At 45.4% G+C, this 20896-nt stretch overlaps 1 protein-coding gene across 5 annotated transcripts in view; it reads right to left on the bottom strand.

Annotated features, from left to right (window-relative positions):
- samd11 (sterile alpha motif domain containing 11) overlaps positions 1 to 20896 on the bottom strand; it is an 89961-nt gene that overhangs the window by 28940 nt on the left and 40125 nt on the right. For all 5 annotated transcript variants that reach the window (XM_014146020.2, XM_014146019.2, XM_014146018.2 and 2 more), the window contains exon 5: positions 3976 to 4068. In XM_014146020.2, the coding sequence (XP_014001495.1) occupies positions 3976 to 4068 (93 nt within the window). The remainder of the gene's footprint in view (positions 1 to 3975; positions 4069 to 20896) is intronic.

Raw genomic sequence — 20896 nt, 5'->3', positions numbered from 1 at the left:
CTAATTTTCTTCACAATGCGACAAACATTGGCTCATTCTGTTCAGGACAACCCAGGGTATGACACGTCATTCCTTGTAACTGTACGTCAAACATTGCGATCATAAATGTTGATGCTGTAAATTAAATGAGTTTTCAAATATGGAAATGTGAAGTGCACATTTGGACTCACGGGTGTGTGGTTTGCTTGTATAATATCAAAGTGTTATTTATTATAATCCTCAAAGTCTCATCTTTCAGAACACATCGACTCATCTCGATTAACAGCATTAACGTATCCCAGTTAGCGGGAGGGATGGGGGCATCTTTTTGTTGCGTGTGGTACACACTTTTAAAATGGCTGTCAGTTGAATCCCACACAGTGCTGTAAAGTGAAGAGCCTGAGCTCTGACTTCATATATAGTAAGTTACTGTATGTCACTGTACAGCCACTGAGTTACAATTTAGGCGCTTATCAGTGACCAAATCTGCCATTTTCAAACTGTATACGGGATGACAGGGTCTGTGAGTGTAAAGGGCTACCTCACCACTACCTCACCATGAACTAAAAACTCACCACCATCTCACCATGAACTAAAAACTCACCACTATCTCACCATGAACTAAAAACTCACCACTATCTCACCATGAACTAAAAACTCACCACTATCTCACCATGAACTAAAAACTCACCGCTATCTCACCATAAACTAAAAACTCACCACTATCTCACCATGAACTAAAAACTGACCACTATCTCACCATGAACTAAAAACTCACCACTATCTCACCCTGAACTAAGAAAATACCAAAACAAGGTGCTCAATCCAAAGTTATCTTTCTTCAAAACAAAGACTCTTCATAAATAATTATAGTCCATCAACAAACAATGGGTCAGACATTCACCAAATATATATCAAAAAGGCTTACTATGTACTCAATAGTATAATGCAACCCACTATCACAAATTATTGGGAAATAAACACAAATAACTAACGCAAAAATTTGTGACAGACACACGAAAAGAAAAATGACGTGTGTCCACCACATGACTTTGCATACAGTGCATTTCAATCATAGATGAAGGCAGTAGGTTACTTAAGACGGAAACGATAGGAGGGAGGTTAGTCGGGGAAAAAGGGTGGGCGTATAATGTGAATGTTTAGCAACCCAAACGTTGCGTGTTCGAATCACATGATGGACAACTTTAGCTAATTTAGCAACTTTTCAACTACTTACTTCTTTTGAACTACTTAGCTAGCATGTCAGCTAATCCTAACCTTAACCCTTTAAGTACTTAGCTAGCATGTTAACTAAACCTAACCCCTAGCCCTAACCCTATCCTTAACCCATAGCCTAGCCACCTAGCTAACCTAAAAAAAAACATGTGTGCCTGTCACAAATTTCGACAGTGTTCTGTATAATGAGTTTGGTGAGGGCTAATGTAGAAGTCACTCTGATCTTATATAAATACATAGTTGTTTCTTGAGTATAAATGTATGTATGTGCGTGTGCTTGTGTGTGTGTGTGTGTGTGTGTGTGTGTGTGTGTGTGTGTGTGTGTGTGTGTGTGTGGTGTGATATCGCTGTACTTTGGGTGTAAAAAGGGGCTGTGATATGCGCTTTCCTCTCTCTGTCGCTTCTTTTTTCTCCTCTCTTTCCTCTCTCCCCCATCTCTCTCTTCCCCCCTCCACCTCCTTCCCCACCTCTCTCTCTCTCTATGATACTGGGAGTAGAGGAAAAGAGGAGGAGGTAAAGGAGGGAAGAGGTTTAGGAGAGAGAGGGGAGGGAGGGTGGAGGTGGTTGGCGTTTGAGGGGGAGGGTGACAAGGAAGGCATTATTTTTACCATCTCCTCATTGAAACCTGAGCCTGTACCCGGGCAGGTGGGAAGGAGTGGCGTGGTGGTGGTGTGTGTGTGTGTGTGTGTGTGTGTGTGTGTGTGTGTGGGGGGGGAGAGAAGAAGGAAGGGGAGGGGGAAGGGGGAGAATAACTCCGCCAATAACTCTGCCAAGTTCCAACTATTCCACCCACCCAGGGACCCTAAGGTGTGTGTGCGGGCGGGCATGCAAACACATTTGTTTATACCTATGCACAAAGTGTTATTTGCATGATTGTCTTAGTATATTAGTGCCTGTATGATTGTGTCTTATGACGCAAGTGGTGTGTGTGTGTGTGTGTGTGTGTGTGTGTGTGTGTGTGTGTGTCTGTGTGTGTGTGTGTGTGCGTGTGTGTGTATGTGTGCAAACTACTTGTCTCTGCCCGTCTGCATTTCTCTCTCTATAAGCTCTGCTCAGGTGCCAACTCCGCCAAAGACAGAAAAACAGTCAGTGTGCCAAACCAAAACTCTGTCTCTCTCTCTTTCTCTCTCTCTCTCTCTTTCTCAGCCCCCCATCTATCTCTTTATCTCTCCGTTTTCTGTTTCCATGGGTCATTAATGCCTTATATTCACCCTTCAGGTGAGACACACATAAACACAGACACACACACACGCACGCCCACACACACACACACACACACACACACACACACACACACACACACACACACACACACACACACACACACACACATAGAATCACACCCTCACACACACTCCCTCCCACACGACCCTGTGTGGCGTCAGTGTTTGGGTGTGGATGTGGCTCAGAGGGCTGAGACATTAGCTCAGCAGTGTTCTAAATCTTAGTTAATCCACCTCTCCTGATGCAGAGTCAAACACACACACACACACACACACACACACACACACACACACACACACACACACACACACTCACACACACACGCATTCTCACATACACGCACATGCACGTTCACATGCACATGTACGCACACTCATACACACAGAGTGGCTGTAGTGTCTGTAAGTGGAGGCTCTAATTGATGTGGCCTCAGTCAGGGCTTTGCTAGGTCAGAGGTCATACAGAAGGCAAAGGTCACCGAACACGGCACAGAAATCCACTCTACTTAACATACACCTCAACATCACATTGACGTCCTAAATGGCATCCAATTCCCTATATAGTGCATTCCTTTTGACCGGGGCCCATAGGGCTCTGATCAAAGTGCACTATGAGCAGGGCTCCATTTGGGATGTAATATTACATTATGTCAAAATAAATATTTTTAATCTACTCAATGACACAAGGTCCTTTCTAAGTTTGAAGCATTTACATTTTAAAGTTTTAGCTAACTAAGATCGTTTTGCACAGTGTGTGTGCATGTGTGCATGTGTGTATGTGTGTGTGTTGCGCTGTTTCTGTATGTGCGTGGCATGTGCTGTCTTCTCATGTGTGCATGCATGTAATTTGTGGCCCCCTAGAGATGTTGCAGGATAGGAGTGGGCTGCCCTTGGCTTTGCCTGCTGTACAATGCATCAGTGACTGAGGAAGTCTTCCCCAGGACCCCGGAGACAAGACAGGGTGAACATGCCGGCTCCTCACAGGGATCCCAGTTTCATTCCACACAAGGGAGAAATTAAATGGGAGGGAAGCGGCTGGATAAGAGAGGAAAGGAAGTGGCAATTCCTAATGGCATTCCCAACTCTCACTGACTATGGTGAACACACAGACTGTGTGTGTGTGTGTGTGTGTGTGTGTGTGTGTGTGTGTGTGTGTGTGTGTGTGTGTGTGTGTGTGTGTGTGTGTGTGTGTGTGTGTGTGTGTGTGTGTGTGTATGTGGCTTGTGAATGTATGAGAGAGCAATGGGCTGAGTGTGATAGGGAAACTGAGAATGTGTCACGTGTGTGTGCACATGTACTGTGTGTGTGTGTGCGCACGGCGGCTAACCTCACTGTAACACTGACCCCATGCTGTCACTCAACACCAGCTCACACTTTCTGTAAATCAATGAAGCTCCACTCCTCCTCTCCCTCTTCTGCTCTCTATTCCTCCTCTCCTCTATCCTTCTCTCACGTTTCTTTGTCCGCCAACGTTCCTTTAAAAAAAATGGACATATTTCAACACATCGGTAACATCACACACACAGTGCAATCTTACCTTTGGGGGAAACGCTGCGCGACTTCTTGATGTCCGAGGGGCACTTGCTGCTGCTGTTGGGGGAGTAGGCTCTCCTCTTGCCTAGAAGGTTATCTGTGAACAGTCACGCACACACATAGTGGTCAGTTAGGGCCTCCAAGTACACAGAGGTTTACCTATCTGTCTCCTGCTCTTTTCTTTACGTACCTGAGTACACGGTTGAGAGAGGTGCGTATGTATGCGTGTGGGGAGAGGGAATTATGTTGCTCTTTCGCTCTTTCTTCCACACTATTCCTAACATTCTATCTTGTATTCCCTCTTTTCTGTCTCTCTCTCTCCCCCATCTCTCGCTCTCTCTCTATTGCTCACGTCAGTCATCACACAAAGCCTTTGGTTGTGCTATTACTTATTAGAATGAATGTTCCAAACCTCACAGTCAAAGAGGAGCAGTCAGAGTCAAGGGAAAGTCAAGCTTCCGTCCTCCTTTCATCACAAATCTTAGGTAGCCTTCGTTCTTCTTTAGTTCAGTGCATCATGTCTCTGCCCTGCATTTTCCCATCTCTCTCTACTCTCTTTCACAGAAACACAAACACACACTCTTCCTCTCACTTCACCTCTCCCTCTCTCTCTCTCTCTTTACCCTGTAGGTACCTTTGAACACTACTCCCATCGGAGTATGGGGGAGTTTTCTCGCCTCGCATTAACACCCACTCCCTCCTCTTTACCCACTCCCTCACACTGCTCCCCCCCATGTCGCCAGAGAGGAGAGCATCTAGTGTACAATTACAGCACCAACCTCCTCTACTACCCTCTTCCTCCCTCTACGCTCCTCCTCCTCAATCCCCCCCATCCCGGCCCCAAACAAACCTCAAATCAATATCCGCCTAATATGAGTGGGTGTTGATGCAGAGCGCAACACATGCGGTGCGAGCAGGAAGGAAGAAGCCTTTTGTCATTGCTCTCTCTCTCTCTCTCTCTCTCTCTCTCTCTCTTTATGTCTCTCTCTCTAGTCCTCTCTCTCCTTCTCATTTACATTCAAATGGGCTTTATTGGCATGGGAAACATGTTTAAATTGCCAAAGCAAGTGAAAAAGTATCAAAAGAAAAGAGGCATTTCAAATGTTATATTGTTGGCTGTGTACAGTGTTGTGACAATATGCACATAGTTTAAATACAAAAGGGAAAATAAAGTGAACAGATAAATATAGGTTGTATTTACAATGGTGCTTGTGCTCCAATGCTTGCCCTTTTCGCATGGCAACAGGTCACAAATCTTGCTGCTGTGATGGCACACTGTGGTATTTTACTTAACAGATATGGGAGTTTATCAACATTTAAATTGCTTTACAATTATTTGTGGGTCTGTGTAATCTGAGGGAAATATGTCTCTCTTATATCGTTGCACAATTGGCAGAGGTTAGGAGGTGCAGTTCAGTTTCCACCTCATTTTGTGGACAGTGTGCATATAGCCTGTCTTTTCTTGAAAGCCAGGTCTACTATCTATGGCAACCTCTATGAACAGCAAGGCTATACTCACTGAGTCTGTACATAGTCAAAGCGTTTCTTAATTTTGGGTCAGTCAGAGTGGTCAAGTATTCTGACACTGTGTACTCTCTGTTTAGGGCCGGACAGCATTCCAGTTTTTGGATTCATTATTTCCAATGTGTAAAATCAAATCACATTTTATTTGTCACATGCGCCGAATACAACAGGTGTAGACCTTACAGTGAAATGCTTACTTACAAGCCCTTAACCAACAATGCAGTTTTAAGAAAAATAAGTGTTAAGAAAGTATTTACTATAATAAACTGTAGCAAAAAATTAAAAACAAGAAAATAGAAAAATAACAAATAGTTAAAGAGCAACAATAGAATAACAGTAGCGAGGCTATATACAGGGTGTACCGGTACAGAGTCAATGTGCGGGGTCACAGGTTAGTCGAGGTAATTGAGGTAATATATACATGTAGGTAGGGGTAAAGTGACTATGCATAGATAATACACAGAGAATAGGTAGGGGGTGGGGGGGGTCAATGCAAATAGTCTGGGTAGCCATTTGATTACCTGTTCAGGAGTCTTATGGCTTGGGGGTAGTAGTTATTAAGAAGCCTTTTGGACTTAGACTTGACGCTCCGGTACCGTTTGCAATGCATTAGCAGAGAGAACAGTCTGTGATTAGGGTGGCTGGAGTCTGGCAATTTTTAGGGCCTTCCTCTGATACTGCCTGGTATAGAGGTCCTGGATGGGAGGAAGCTTGGCCCCAGTGATGTACTAGGCCGTACGCATTACCCTCTGTAGTGCCTTGTGGTTGGAGGCCGAGCAGTTGATGCAACTGTCTTGGTGTGTTTGGACCATGAAAGTTTGTTAGTGATGTGGACACCAAGGAACTTAAGCTCTCGACGTGCTCCACTACAGCCCAGTTGATGAGAATGGAGGCGTGCTCGGCCCTCCTATTCCTGTAGTCCACGATCATCTCCTTTGTCTTGATCACGTTGAGGGAGAGGTTGTTATCCTGGCACCACACTGTCAGGTCTCTGACCTCCTCCCTATAGGCTGTCTCATCGTTGTCGGTGATCAGGTCTACCACTGTTGTGTCGTCGGCAAACTTAATGATGGCGTTGGAGTCTTGCTTGGCCATGCAGTCATGGGGGAACAGGGAGTACAGGAGGGGACTGAGCACGCACCCCTGAAGGGCACCTGTGTTGAGGATCAGTGTGGCAGTGTAATTCTCTTTTTGTTTTCTCATGATTTGATTGGGTCTAATGGTGTTGTTGTTTTGGGGCTCTGTGGGTTCTGTTTGCATTTGTAAACAGAGCCCCAGAACCAATAGGGAGCTCTTCTCTCTAGGTTAATCTCTCTGTAGGTGATGTAAAGTTTGGCTGTTGCTTCCTTTAGGTGGTTGTAGAATTTAACTCTCTTTTCTGGATTTTGATCATTAGCGGGTATCGTCCTAGTTCTGCTCTGCATGCATTATTTGGTGTTTTACATTGTACACAGAGGATGTTTTTGCAGAATTCTCAATTAGGTGTTTGTCACATTTTGTACATTTTTGGTTGGTGAGTGGACCCCAGACCTCACAACCATAGAGGGCCATGGGTTCTATGACTGATTAAAGTATTTTTAGCCAGATCCTAATTGGGATGTCAAATTTGATGTTCCTTTTGATGGCGTAGAAGCCTCTTCTTGCCTTGTCTCTCAGATCATTCACAGCTTTGTGGAAGTTACCTGAGGTGCTGATGTTTAGGCCAAGTTAAGTATAGTTTTTTATGTGTTCCGAGGCAACGGTGTCTAGATGGAATTTGTAGTCCTGGCAACTGGACCTTTTTTGGAACACCATTATTGTTGTCTTGCTGAGATTTACTGTCAAGGCCCAGGTCTGACAGAACCTGTGCAAAGGATCTAGGTGCTGCTGTAGGCCCTCCTTGGTTGAGGACAGAAGCACCAGATCATCCGTAAACAATAGACATTTGACTTCAGAGTTGAGTAGGGTGAGGCCGGATGCTACAGACTGTTCTAGTACCCTAGCCAATTCATTGATATACACTGAGTATACTAAACATTAGGAACACCATCCTAATATTGAATTGCTACTTACCCCGTTCAAAGGCGCTTTTTGTGTCTTTCAGTCTTTCAGAGGCTGAATGGCACACAAACACAATCCATGTCTCAATTGTGTTAATGGCTTAAACATACTTCTTTAACTGATTGAAGTGGATTTAACAAGTGACATCAATAAGGGATCATAGCTTTCTCCTGGATTCACTTGGTCAGTCTATGTCATGGAAAGAGCCTGTATCCTTACTGTTTTGTATAATCAGTGTACATGTTGAAGAGGGTGGGGCTCAAGCTGCATCCCTGTCTCACCCCACGGCCCTGAGGAAAGAAATCTGTGTGTTTTTGCCAATTTTAACTGCACACTTGTTGTTTGTGTACATTGATTTCATAATATTGTATGTTTTTTCCCCTAACACCGCTTTTCATCAATTTATATAGCAGACCATGGGGGCCAAATTGAGTCAAAAGCTTATTTTTTATCATCAAAGCATGAGACGGTGCATTTGTTTTTATTTATTTGTTTGTCAATTACGGTGTGCAGGGTGAATGCATGGTATGTAGTACAGTAAATTGGTAAAAAGCCATTTTGACATTTGCTCAGGACATTGTTTTCACTGAGGAAATGTAGGAGTCTGATTTAATGACAATGCAGAGGATTTTCCAGAGGTTGCTATTGACACATATTCCACAGTAGTTATTGGGGTTGAATTTGTAAAAAAAAAAATGGGATTGGAGAGATCAGTCCTTGGTTCAAAATATTGGGGAAGATGCCAGAGCTGAGGATGATGTTAAATAGTTTAAGTATAACCAGTTTGAATTTGTGGTCTGTACATTTGATAATTTCATTTAGGATACCATAAACACTTTAGGCCTTTTTGGGTTGGAGGGTTTGTATTTTGTCCTGTAGTTGGTTATGGTAGTCTTTAATAGCTGATTCTAAGATTTGTAATTGATTATGTATACGTTTTTGCTGTTTATTCTTTGTTATAGGGCCAAAAAGATAGGAGAAGTGGTTTATCCACACATCTTCATTTTGGATAGATAGCTCTTCATGTTGTTGTTTCTTTAGTGTGTTCTTATTTTCCCAGAAGTGTTTAGATTATATGGCTTGCGAAATTCCATTGATCTAATTTCTGACGTGCTATTCTTTCTTTTTTCTTTGTGTTTTTCTGTAGTGTTTTAGTGGTTCACTATAGTTAAGGTGTAGGTTCAGTTTTTTTATGTCTGTGTTTTTGGTTGGATAGGTTTCTCAATTTCTTTCTTAGGCTTTTGCATTCTTCATCAAACCATTTGTCATTGTCTCTCTCTCTGTGTCTCGGTCTCCTCTCACAACGATGGTCAAGCTGTATGCAACTCCTTCCTTCCTTCCTTCCTTCCTTCCTTCCTTCCTTCCTTCCTTCCTTCCTTCCTTCCTTCCTTCCTTCCTTCCTTCCTTCCTTCCTTCCTTCCTTCCTTCCTTCCTTCCTTCCTTCCTTCCTTCCTTCCTTCCATCTCTCTCTTCTCACTCGCTCTCTCTCTCTCTTCTCCATGTATATTTTTATGGGCCGGGTGGTTGGAAGAAGAAAACTATGCTTTTTTTCTATCAGGTGAAGGGCTCGCTTCTGTTTTTGTATTTTGCATTGTTGAAAAGGGTCAAAGTGGACAGGAAACAAGATCTGGTGTGAATCCTTGAGAATGGTTTTGGTGATCCATATTATATCTTCAACTGAGTTCATTCCCTTTTATTGATACCTTGACAACAAGGAAAGATCCTGAATCGAGGGGCCAACCTTGAACGGAGACATTTTAACCCTTGACCCCTAACCTTTCTACTCTCTTTAACAAGAAAGAACGAGAGAGACAGAGTAGGAGGAAAATTAAGAGAGAGTGCAGAGGAGAGAGAGGAATAAAGGGTGAGAGAGAAGGAGACAGAGAGAGATGGAAGAAAGCATGAAATAGTGTTTGGAGTGGCAGAGTTGGGGTCTTGGAGGCTTTTGTTTGGTTTGTGGAAGAGAGGAGCCCTAGTGTCGGAGGAAGGAGGTTTACTAATGATCCCCCCGTTTGATGTTTTCTCTCCGGGCATCTGGAGATCCACTCCCTACCCCTCCCCAGAGACGGAGCGATCGAGAGAGAGAAAGAGAGAAAGAGAGAGAGAGAAGAGAGAAAAAGAGGGAGGGAGGGAGGGTGGGGGGGCACTGTGCAAGTGCAAACACACACACACACATATAGATTCTCTCTTTCTCAATGTCTACTTGAATGAAAGGAGTAAGTTCCAGTGTCTATTTTCTTCTTTCTCCTGTCTTCTCCTCTCTCCATTTCTAATACATGTCCAACTACTGGCCTTTAATGTGTGTAAATGCACAACCAGTAGTATAATATTCTTGATTATTTTAACCAGGATTGATAAAATATTTAATACATTAGCCTATATCAGACCTGAAATAAAAAACTGGGATTGCCAAGCTTCCATACTATTTGAACCCTGTTAGTGGAAATAGGCTTATAGAAAGACAGGGCTGATATTCACAGGCACACACACACATGCACACACACACACACACACACACATTTCTCTTGGGCCGACTTCACAGAAGACAGTGTCTCTCCTGAGCCATTGCCTGGGGGTCAGAGATTTTAAGGCGGAAAGCTTTTAAAGCCAAATTTCAATGCCTTCAGAAAGTATTCACACCCTTTGACTTTTTCCACATTTTGTTGTTACAGCCTGAATTTAAAATGAATTCAATTTAGGGTCAACAAGTATTCAACCCCTTTGTTATGGCAAGCCTAAATAAGTTCAGGAGTAAAACAGTGCTTAATAACTTGCATGAACTATGTGTGTGCAATAAAAGTGTTTAACATGATTTTTGATAGACTACCTTATCTCTGTACCCCACACATACAATTATCTATAAGGTTCCTTAGTCAAGAAGTGAATTACAAACACAGCTTCAACCACAAAGACCACAGAGGTTTTCCAATGCCTGACAAAAAGGGCACCTGTTAGTAGATGGGTAAAAAAAGCAGGCATTGAATATCCCTTTGTGCATGGTGAAGTTATTAATTACACTTTGGATGGTGTATCAATACACCCAGTCACTACAAAGATACAGGCGCTCTTCCTAACTCAGTTGCCAGAGAGGAAGGAAACCACTCAGGGATTTCACCATGAGGCCAATAGTGACTTAAAACAGTTACAGAGTTTAATAGATGTGATAGGATTGCATCCTACCTGGCAGGTCGCTCCTACCAGGATCTGTGTCTGCACCAAGTGCTCTCACTACTGGTGGGGCTCGGTTCTAGGCCCTCCTCCTCTTTTCTCTCTACACAAAGTCACTCGGCTCTGTCATATCCTCACATGGTCTCTCCAATCATTTTTATGCGGATGACACTCAAGACATCCCAGCTTGAATGTCGGCCCACAACTTCAAGCTCAACTTCGACAAAACTGAGCTGCTCTTCCTTCTAGGAAAGGCCTGCCCGCTCCAAGACCTCTCCATTACGGTTGACAACTCCACGGTGTCCCCCTCCCAGAGTGCAAAGAACCTTGGTGTGACCCTGGACAACACCCTGTTGTTCTCTGCAAACATCAAAGCAGTGACTCCCTCCTGCAGGTTTATGCTCTACAACATCCATAGAGTACGACCAGGAAGCAGCACAGGTCCTAAACCAGGCACTTGTCATCTCTCATCTAGAATCCTGCAACTCTCTGTCGGCTTGGCACCCCGCTTGTGCCATCAAAACCCTGCCACTTATCCAAAATGCCACAGCCCACCTTGTGTTTAACCTTCCTAAGTTCCTCCATGTCACCCCGCTCCTCCGCACACTCCCCTGGCTTCCAGTCAAAACTCGCATCATCTTCAAGACCCTGATGCTTGCCTACAGAGCAGCAAGGGGAACTGCACCTCCTTACCTTCAGGCTATGCTCAAATCCTATACCCCAACCCGAGCACTACGTTCCACCACCTCTGGTCTCTTGGACCTCCCACCCCTCTTGGCCCTCTCATCTCCCACTCAGACCAGTCAAAGCTATTCTCTGTCCTGGCACCACAATGGTGGAACAATCTTCCCCCTAAAGTCAGGAGAGTCGAGACCCTGCCCATCTTTCAAAAAAGTCTGAAAGTATCTTAAATAACTGATTGGCGCCTCCATAAAAATAATAATAATAAAATAAAAAATTCCACTTCTCTTTTCCCACTAGCACGGACTTTACTGATAAATACTTTGTTGAGGGAAAATGTACTTGATACAGTTGTGATGTGTTGTTGTCTCACCTAGCTATTTTAAGATGAATGCACTAATTTGACATTTCTGTGGATTAGAGCGTCTGCTAAACTACAAACATTTTAAACGTAAATGTGATAGGAGAAAACTGAGGATGTATCAACGATGTTGTAGTTACTCCACAATACTAATCTAAATGACAGTGAAAAGAAGGAAACCTGTACAGAATACGAATATTCAAAAAAATGCACCCTGTTTGCAAAAAGGCACTAAAGCAATACTGCAAAAAATGTGTCAAAGCAATTGACATTTTGTCCTAAATACAAAGTGTTATGTTTGGGGAAAATCTAATAGAACACATTACTGAGTATCACTCTCCATATTTTCAAGCACGTTGCTGGCTGCATCATGTTAAGTGTATGCTTGTAATCCCTAAGCACAGGCAAAATCTTGGACTGGTTCAGTCTGCTTTCCACCAGACACTGTGTCACGACTTCCGCCAAAGTCGGTTCCTCTCCTTGTTCGGGCGGCGCTCGGCGGTCGACGTCGCCAGTCTTCTAGCCATCGCCGATCCACTTTTCATTTTCAATTGGTTTTATCTTTGTTTCCCACACACCTGGTTTTCATTTCCCAATTACTGGTCATGTATTTAACCCTCTGTTTCCCCCATGTCTTTGTGTGTGATTGTTTATTGTTAAGGTCGGTACGTTACCGGCTGTTTTTTTCCGGGTGCCGTTTTCACCCGTGTTTTGTGGCAACCGTCATTGTTCGCACATTGGTATTGTTACTTTGTGCTATTTTCTTGACTAAAGTGCGTTGTTCACTCATCTCTGCTCTCCTGCGCCTGACTTCATGCACCAGCTACACCCACTGCCTGACAGAATCACACACCCCAGTTGTCATGGAGTCAGCAGGAGCAGGTACCACTGTTATTGGGGTCGAGGAGCGCGTCCAGGAGCAAGCGGCAATGCTCCATCATCTCGGCGCCACCATGGATCGCGTCCTACAGACATGGATCACTGGGAGAGAAAGGGAGGTCCTCCAGCACCTCCGCCAGCGCAACCAAGGTCTTCACTACTCGCCCCTCTTTCACCTGGTCCCAGTGGGATTCGTGTGGCCCTCCCTAGGGAGTATGATGGGACGGCTGCACATTGTCAGGGTTTCCTATTCCAACTGGAGCTCTACCTAGCAACCGTCCACCCGGCGCCTTTGAACCGAGAGAGGGTGTCCGCCCTCGTCTCATGCCTCTCAGGGAGAGCCCTGGAGTGGGCCAACGCCATGTCGGGAGAAGGAGATGCAGTGCTGGACCACTTCGAAGATTTCACCCGCCACTTCCGGGCAGTCTTCGACCACCCGCCTGAGGGTAGAGCGGCGGGTGAACATCTCATACATCTGAGGCAGGGGACGAGGAGCGCCCAGGAGTTCGCTCTGGACTTCCGGACCCTGGCCGCTTGCGTGGGATGGAACGACAGGGCCCTGATCGACCACTATCGTTGCAGTTTGCGCGAGGACGTCCGTCGGGAGTTGGCCTGCAGGGACACCACCCTCACTTTCGATCAGCTGTTGGACCTGTCCATTCAGTTGGATAACCTGCTGGCTACCCGCAGACGTCCAGATCGGCGTCTGTCGGTTCCATCCCCCAGCACCACAGCTCCGACGCCGATGGAGCTGGGAGGTGCTGCACTTAGGGAGACCGGAGGAGGTTCCGTTTCATGCACCATCTGTGGCCGCAGAGGGCACACTGCCGGTCAGTGCTGGGGAGGTTCCTCTGGGAGTTGAGGCAGCAGGCAGGGCACTCTCACGTCACTCCAGGTGAGCCGGCACCATGCTCACCCAGAGCTCTCTGTTGCCCACATGTTTTTGAACGTTACTTTTCGTGAGTTTTCCCCGCATTCTCAGCATAAGGCACTCGTTGATTCAGGTGCAGCTGGGAATTTCATTGACAGATCATTTGCCCATAGATTAGGGATTCCCATTGTTCCAGTGGATATGCCCTTCCCAGTTCACGCCCTAGACAGTCAACCATTAGGGTCCGGGTTGATAAGGGAGGTCACCGCACCCCTGGGCATGGTGACGCAGGAGGGTCATAAGGAGAGAATCAGTCTCTTCCTTATTGATTCTCCTGCGTTTCCCGTGGTGCTAGGCCTACCCTGGTTCGTCGTCATGATCCCACTGTTTCATGGCAACGGAGGGCTCTCACGGGGTGGTCACGAGAGTGCTCGGGGAGGTGTTTAGGGGTTTCCGTTGGTGCTACTACGGTGGAAAGTCCAGACCAGGTCTCCACCGTGCGCATCCCCCCTGAATATGCTGATTTGGCTCTCGCCTTCTGTAAGAAGAAGGCGACTCAATTACCACCCCATCGACAGGGGATTGTGCGATAAATCTCCTGGTAGACGCCGCACTTCCCAGGAGTCACGTGTATCCTCTGTCACAAGCGGAGACGGCGGCTATGGAGACATATGTCTCCGAATCCCTGCGTCAGGGGTACATTCGGTCTTCCACTTCACCCGCCTCCTCGAGTTTATTTTTTGTGAAGAAGAAGGAGGGAGGTCTGCGCCCGTGTATTGTCTATCGAGGTCTAAATCAAATCACGGTGAGGTACAGTTACCCACTACCTCTCATCGCCACGGCGATTGAGTCAATGCAAGGGGCGCACTTCTTCACGAAACTAGATCTCAGGAGCGCGTACAACCTGGTGCGTATCTGGGAGGGAGACGAGTGGAAGATGGCGTTCAGTACCACCTCAGGGCATTATGAGTACCTCGTCATGCCGTACGGGTTGATGAATGCTCCATCAGTTTTCCAAGCCTTTGTAGACAAGATTTTCAGGGACCTGCACGGGCAGGGTGTAGTGGTGTATATATGGGAGCGCCGGTGGTGTGCGCCCAGTGCAAGGCTCCTAGGCACCTGCCCAGAGGTAAGTTACAACTCTTACCCGTTCCACAACGGCCGTGGTCGCACCTGTCGGTAGATTTCCTGACCGATCTTCCTCCCTCACAGGGTAACACCACAATCCTGGTCGTCTCCTCCCTTTGCACGGTCTCCCTATGGCCCTACAGACTGTGGAGGCCTTGTTTACACACGTCTTCCGGCACTACGGGGTGCCTGAGGATATTGTGTCTGATCGGGGTCCCCAGTTCACGTCGAGGGTCTGGAGGGGGTTCATGGAACGTCTGGGGGTCTCGGTCAGCTTTACCTTGGGTTTTCACCCCAAGAGTAACGGGCAGGTGGAGAGAGTGAACCAGGTTGTAGGTAGGTTTCTGAGGTCTTATTGCCAGGACCGGCCGGGGGAGTGGGCGGCGTTCGTGCCCTGGGCAGAGATGGCCCAGAACTCGCTCTGCCACTCCTCCAATAACCTCTCCCCCTTCCAGTGCGTACTGGGGTACCAGCCGGTTCTGGCGCATTGGCATCAGAGCCTGATCGAGGCTCCTGCGGTGGAAGACTGGTTCAGGCGCACAGAGGAGACATGGGACGCCGCTCATGTTCACCTTCAGTGGGCCGTGCTGTGCCAGAAATCCAGCGCAGACCATCACCGCAGTGAGGCCCCGGTGGTCTGGCTCTCGACCTGAAACATGCCCCTCCGCCTGCCCTGCCGGAAGCTGGGTCCACGGTTTGTGGGGCCATTTAACCCCTGTGCGGCCTCGACATCCAGTGAAAAATCATAGCGCCATTAGCATAACAAAATTTAATAATTAAAAAAAAATATATAATAATAATCTAATTATATCGTTTTATAGATACACCTCTCCTGAATCGAACCACGTTGTCCGATTTCAAAAAGGCTTTACAGCAAAAGCAAAACATTCGATTATGTTAGAAGAGTATATCGTAAAAGTAGCCACATAGCCATTTTCCGACCAACCACATGCATCACAAATAACCACCTAGGACATCATGTTACACAATACATGCATTCTTTTGTTCGATAAAGTTCATATTTATATATAAAAACAGCATTTTACATCGGTGCGTAACGTTGACTAACTATTTTCCCTCAAATGCATCCGATGAAACAGAGCTACAATTTACTAAATTACTATTCGAAAACATTTTTAAAATGTAATATTGTCATTCTAAGATTTATAGATGAATATCTCTTGAAAGCACCTGTAATGCCAGATTTAAAAATAACTTTACTGGGTAATCACACTTTGCGATAAAAGGGGATGCGATACTCAGAACAATAGGCTAGCAATAGCAATAGGCTAGCCATCTTGGAACAATCGCATATCACATCTAGTCTTGTATACTATTGTCAATAATCCCTTACCTTTGGTTGTCTTCATCAGAAAGCACTTCCAGGCATCCCAGGTCCACAACAAATGTATTTTCGTTCGAAAAAATGACTCCTTTATGTTCCAAGAGCTTGTTCTTGTTAGCGCGTCTGAAGGCTGATCCAAATGCTTCGTCGGCCACGGGACAGCCATTTCGAGAAAATGCATTTTTTCCCCATTTAGGTTCGTTCAAACATGTCAAACATTGTATAACATAAATCTTCAGGGCGTTTTTCAACAAGAGAGCCAATAAGATTCGAGGGGGACGATTGCATTGTGTTTCAAAACGTTTCGAAAGGGGAGGGTAACCAGGGGCGCCAGCGTCATAATGGTGATGGCCCTCTCCGTGTGACCACGTTCCACAGCGTCTCATTCATTCAATTTTAACAGTAGAAGGCTCAAACCAATTTGTAAAGACTGGGGACATTTAGTGGAAGCAATAGGAAGTGCTCAATGAACCATAGCTCACGGTGTGATTAATAGGCAACGTGATGAAGTTCAGTTCGCAATTCAGAATTCCACTTCCTGTTTCCATCTGTCTCGGGGTTTTGACTGCCATATGAGTTCTGTTATACTCACAGACACCATTCAAACAGTTTTAGAAACTTTAGGGTGTTTTCTATCCACAAGTATGAATTATATGCATATCCTAGCTTCTGAGTTTGAGTAGGAGGCCGTTTAAAATGGGCACGATTTTTTTTCAAAAATCGCTTTAGCGCCCCCTATCCTAGGGGAACGCCAAGAGGTTAAAGTCCTGAGGAGACTGAACGAGGTATGTTACAGGTTACAGCTTCCCCCCGATTACCGTATTAACCCCTTGTTCCATGTGTCTCTCCTCAGGACGGTGGTGGTTGGTCCGCTCCAGGAGTCTGAGGTGCGGGAGGTTCCTCCGCCCCCTCTGGACATAGAAGGTGCCCCGGTGTATTCAGTTCGATCTATACTGGACTCGAGGCTTCGGGCAAGGGGCCTTCAGTACCTTGTGGAGTGGGAGGGGTACGGTCCGGAGGAGAGATGCTGGGTTCCGGTGGAGGACGTGTTGGACCTTTCAATGCTGTGGGAGTTTCTCAGTCCGGATCGCCCTGCGCCTCGCCCTCCGGGTCGTCCCCGAGGCCAGCGTCGGCGCGCGGCTCCAGGGGGGGTACTGTCACGACTTCCGCCGAAGTCGGTTCCTCTCCTTGTTCGGGCAGCGCTCGGTGGTCGACGTTGCCAGTCTTCTAGCCATCGCCGATCCACTTTTAATTTTCCATTGGTTTGGTCTTTGTTTCCCACACACCTGGTTTTCATTTCCCAATTACTGGTCATGTATTTAACCCTCTGTTTCCCCCATGTCTTTGTGTGTGATTGTTTATTGTTAACCTGTTAGGGCTAGGGGGCAGCATTTGCACGTCTGGATAAAAAAAATGTACCCGATTTAATCTGGTTACTAATCCTACCCAGTAACTAGAATATGCATATACTTATTATATATGGATAGAAAACACTCTAAAGTTTCTAAAACTGTTTGAATGGTGTCTGTGAGTATAACAGAACTCATTTGGCAGGCAAAACCCTGAGACATTTTCTGACAGGAAGTGGATACCTGATGTGTTGTATTACCTTTAAACCTATCCCATTGAAAAACACAGGGGCTGAGGAATATTTTGGCACTTCCTATTGCTTCCACTAGATGTCACCAGCCTTTACAAAGTGTTTTGAGTCTTCTGGAGGGAGATCTGACCGAACAAGAGCCATGGAACGATGATGTCCCATTAGACACCTGGCGCGCGAGTTCATGTTGGGTACCCTCGTTCCAATACGTTATAAAAGAGTATGCATTCGTCCACCTTGAATATTATTCATGTTCTGGTTAAAAAAGGCCCTAATGATTTATGCTATACAACGTTTGACATGTTTGAACGAACGTAAATATATTTTTTCCCCTCGTTCATGACGAGAAGTCCGGCTGGCTTAGATCATGTGCTAACAAGACGGAGATTTTTGGACATAAATGATGAGCTTTTTTGAACAAAACTACATTCGTTATGGACCTGTGATACCTGGAAGTGACATCTGATGAAGAGAATCAAAGGTAATGGATTATTTACATAGTATTTTCGATTTTAGATCTCCCCAACATGACGTCTAGTCTGTATCGCAACGCGTATTTTTCTGGGCGCAGTGCTCAGATTATTGCAAAGTGTGATTTCCCAGTAAGGTTATTTTTAAATCTGGCAAGTTGATTGCGTTCAAGAGATGTAAATCTATAATTCTTTAAATGACAATATAATATTTTACCAATGTTTTCTAATTTTAATTATTTAATTTGTGACGCTGACTTGACTGCCGGTTATTGGAGGGAAACGATTTCCTCAACATCAATGCCATAGTAAAACGCTGTTTTTGGATATAAATATGAACTTGATAGAACTAAAAATGCATGCATTGTCTAACATAATGTCCTAGGAGTGTCATCTGATGGAGATTGTAAAAGGTTAGTGCATCATTTTAGCTGGTTTTATGGTTTTGGTGACCATGTCTTTGAATTGACAAAACATTACACACAACTCTTGTAAATGTACTGTCCTAACATACTCTAAATTTATGCTTTCGCCGTAAAACCTTTTTGAAATCGTAAAATGTGGTTAGATTAAGGAGATGTTTATCTTTCAAAGGGTGTAAAATAGTTGTATGTTTGAAAAATTTGAATTTTGACATTTATTTGGATTCAAATTTGCCGCTCTTGAAATGCACCTGCTGTTGATGGAGTGCACCACGGGTGGCACGCTAGCGTCCCACCTAGCCCATAGAGGTTAAGGTCGGTACGTTACCGGCTGTTTTTTCCGGGTGCCGTTTTCACTGTGTTTTGTGGCAACCGTCATTGTTCGCACATTGGTATTGTTACTTTGTGCTATTTTCTTGAGTAAAGTGCGTTGTTCACTCATCTCTGCTCTCCTGTGCCTGACTTCATGCACCAGCTACACCCACCGCCTGACACACTGGGAGAAGAATTCACCTTTCAGCAGGACAATAACCTAAAACAAAAGACCAAATCTACACTAGAGTTGCTTACCAAAAAGACAGTGAATGTTCGTGTGGCCGAGTTACAGTTTTGACTGAAATCTACTTGAAAATCTAAGGCAAGACCTGAAAATGGTTGTCTAGCAATGATCAACAACCACTTTGACAGCTTGAAGAATTTTGAAAAGTATAATAGGCAAATGTTTTCTATGTATGGATGTGTTGTTCAATGCGTTTCTATGGGCTATACTAAAAAAAGGCCAAATTCAATATTGTACCAAAAAATAAAACAAAGGGGTCCTAAAATTCAAATAACTAAATGATCCACGGTATGACCATATGTTAGTTTAGTAGAACCCACCCCCAACAGCTTAGACTTTTAGAGGTTTAAAACATTGGTGCTTCCATTTAACACCAAACCCGCCTTAAACCAGTCTGAGCTCTGTTAGCTCAAATGCTATCTCCTTAACTCCCACCACCAATGCTTATAACCAAGTTTGCTACTTTGCTAATTCTCCTGCTTGTTTTCCCTCAGCCATCCATTCAAAACTCCAAAACTCCAGGGAGCCTTGTCCTGTTCTGCCCTCTGGCCAACTGTATAGGAAACCCACACACTTCCAGGAGAATGAGGGATGAGAATGGTGTATTTGGAAAGAAAGAAAGGGAAACAGCCTTCAACAGAGGAAGAACCAGCCTAGGCACCTTCATAATCTACCACAGAAGCCGTCAAGCAACCACAGGGACATCCTCTGTCTCGCTCTCTCTCTTCTCCTCTCTTCCTTTCATCCTCATCCCTTCTTTCTTTCTCCTCTTTTTCTCTATATTTTCTTCCCGTGGAGGGCCCGCTGACAGCTCAGACAGCCAGACTCCTTAATTCCCCCTCTTATTCCGTTAATCTGTCATCTTTATCAGGCTGGGGGGGAAGTGGAGTGGGGCTGGGGAAGGGGGGGCCTGGAGCCGTGGCCCCCGATCAATCTCCACATTACAGCTGACAGAATGGTGCTAATGACTTATTGATCCCCCTTCTGTGAGCTGGGCCTCCGCCGGCCCTGAAAGCCCGTCATTGATTGGCTACGGACCGACGGGGGGTAGGGGGAGGGAGGGAGGATCTTCCGTTCATACTGAGAGAGGGTTCACCACCGCCACTGCCGCGCCACACACACGCATTAACACACACGCTGTTCCTCTCTCCCACAGCTCAACCCCAGGGGAGCAGAGATAGATGGGGGGGGGGGGGCAAAGGGAGAGATGGATAGAGATTAAGGAGTGAGATGATTGAAGAGGAAAAAATGTAGCTAGAATAACCCATGAATTTATAGGAGAGGGCTGGGTTCACCCACTGTATATCAGTGAGTGTGTGTGTGTGTGTGTGTGTGTGTGTGTGTGTGTGTCAAAGTTTTGATACCCAGAAAAATGTATCACAGTGGTGCATAAGTTCCATGGTGGCATGATGGCTGCAAGATCAAGAGTCCTCTGAGTAGTTTCCAGTCACAGAGTGAAGCAAGGCTGTGTTCTAGCACCAACTGAGATCCAATTCAACTACCGCTTTGATGGGGGGCTGTTCAACCTGAGGAGGATGCACGCCAAAACAAAGGTTGAGGCGGTGCAAATTAAATGGCAAGGTAGCTAGCTAACTAGCTGGCTAGTTTGCTTTGGCTAACCCAGAATCTGACAGAATGTTTGCTGTCCGGTTTCTAGTTCCCCATATGGCCTCTGCTTGTTGACGAAGTTAACTAGCCACCTTGTCATTTGCATAAAGAGTGAACAGATAAATCAGATGTGTGTGGCAATAGCTAACTAGCTAGCTATCATATTAGCTAGCTAGTTAAGTTTTTGCTCTAGCACTACACAGCTGATTGAAATAATCAAAGCTTGATGATGAGTTGGTTATTTGAATCAGCTGCACTCCATTGCTCTC

The sequence above is a fragment of the Salmo salar genome, chromosome ssa15, assembly GCF_905237065.1.
Source record: "Salmo salar chromosome ssa15, Ssal_v3.1, whole genome shotgun sequence".
Lineage (NCBI taxonomy): Eukaryota > Metazoa > Chordata > Actinopteri > Salmoniformes > Salmonidae > Salmo > Salmo salar.
The sequence above is the reverse complement of the archived record's forward strand: the minus strand, read 5'-3'. Positions and strand labels throughout refer to the sequence as shown.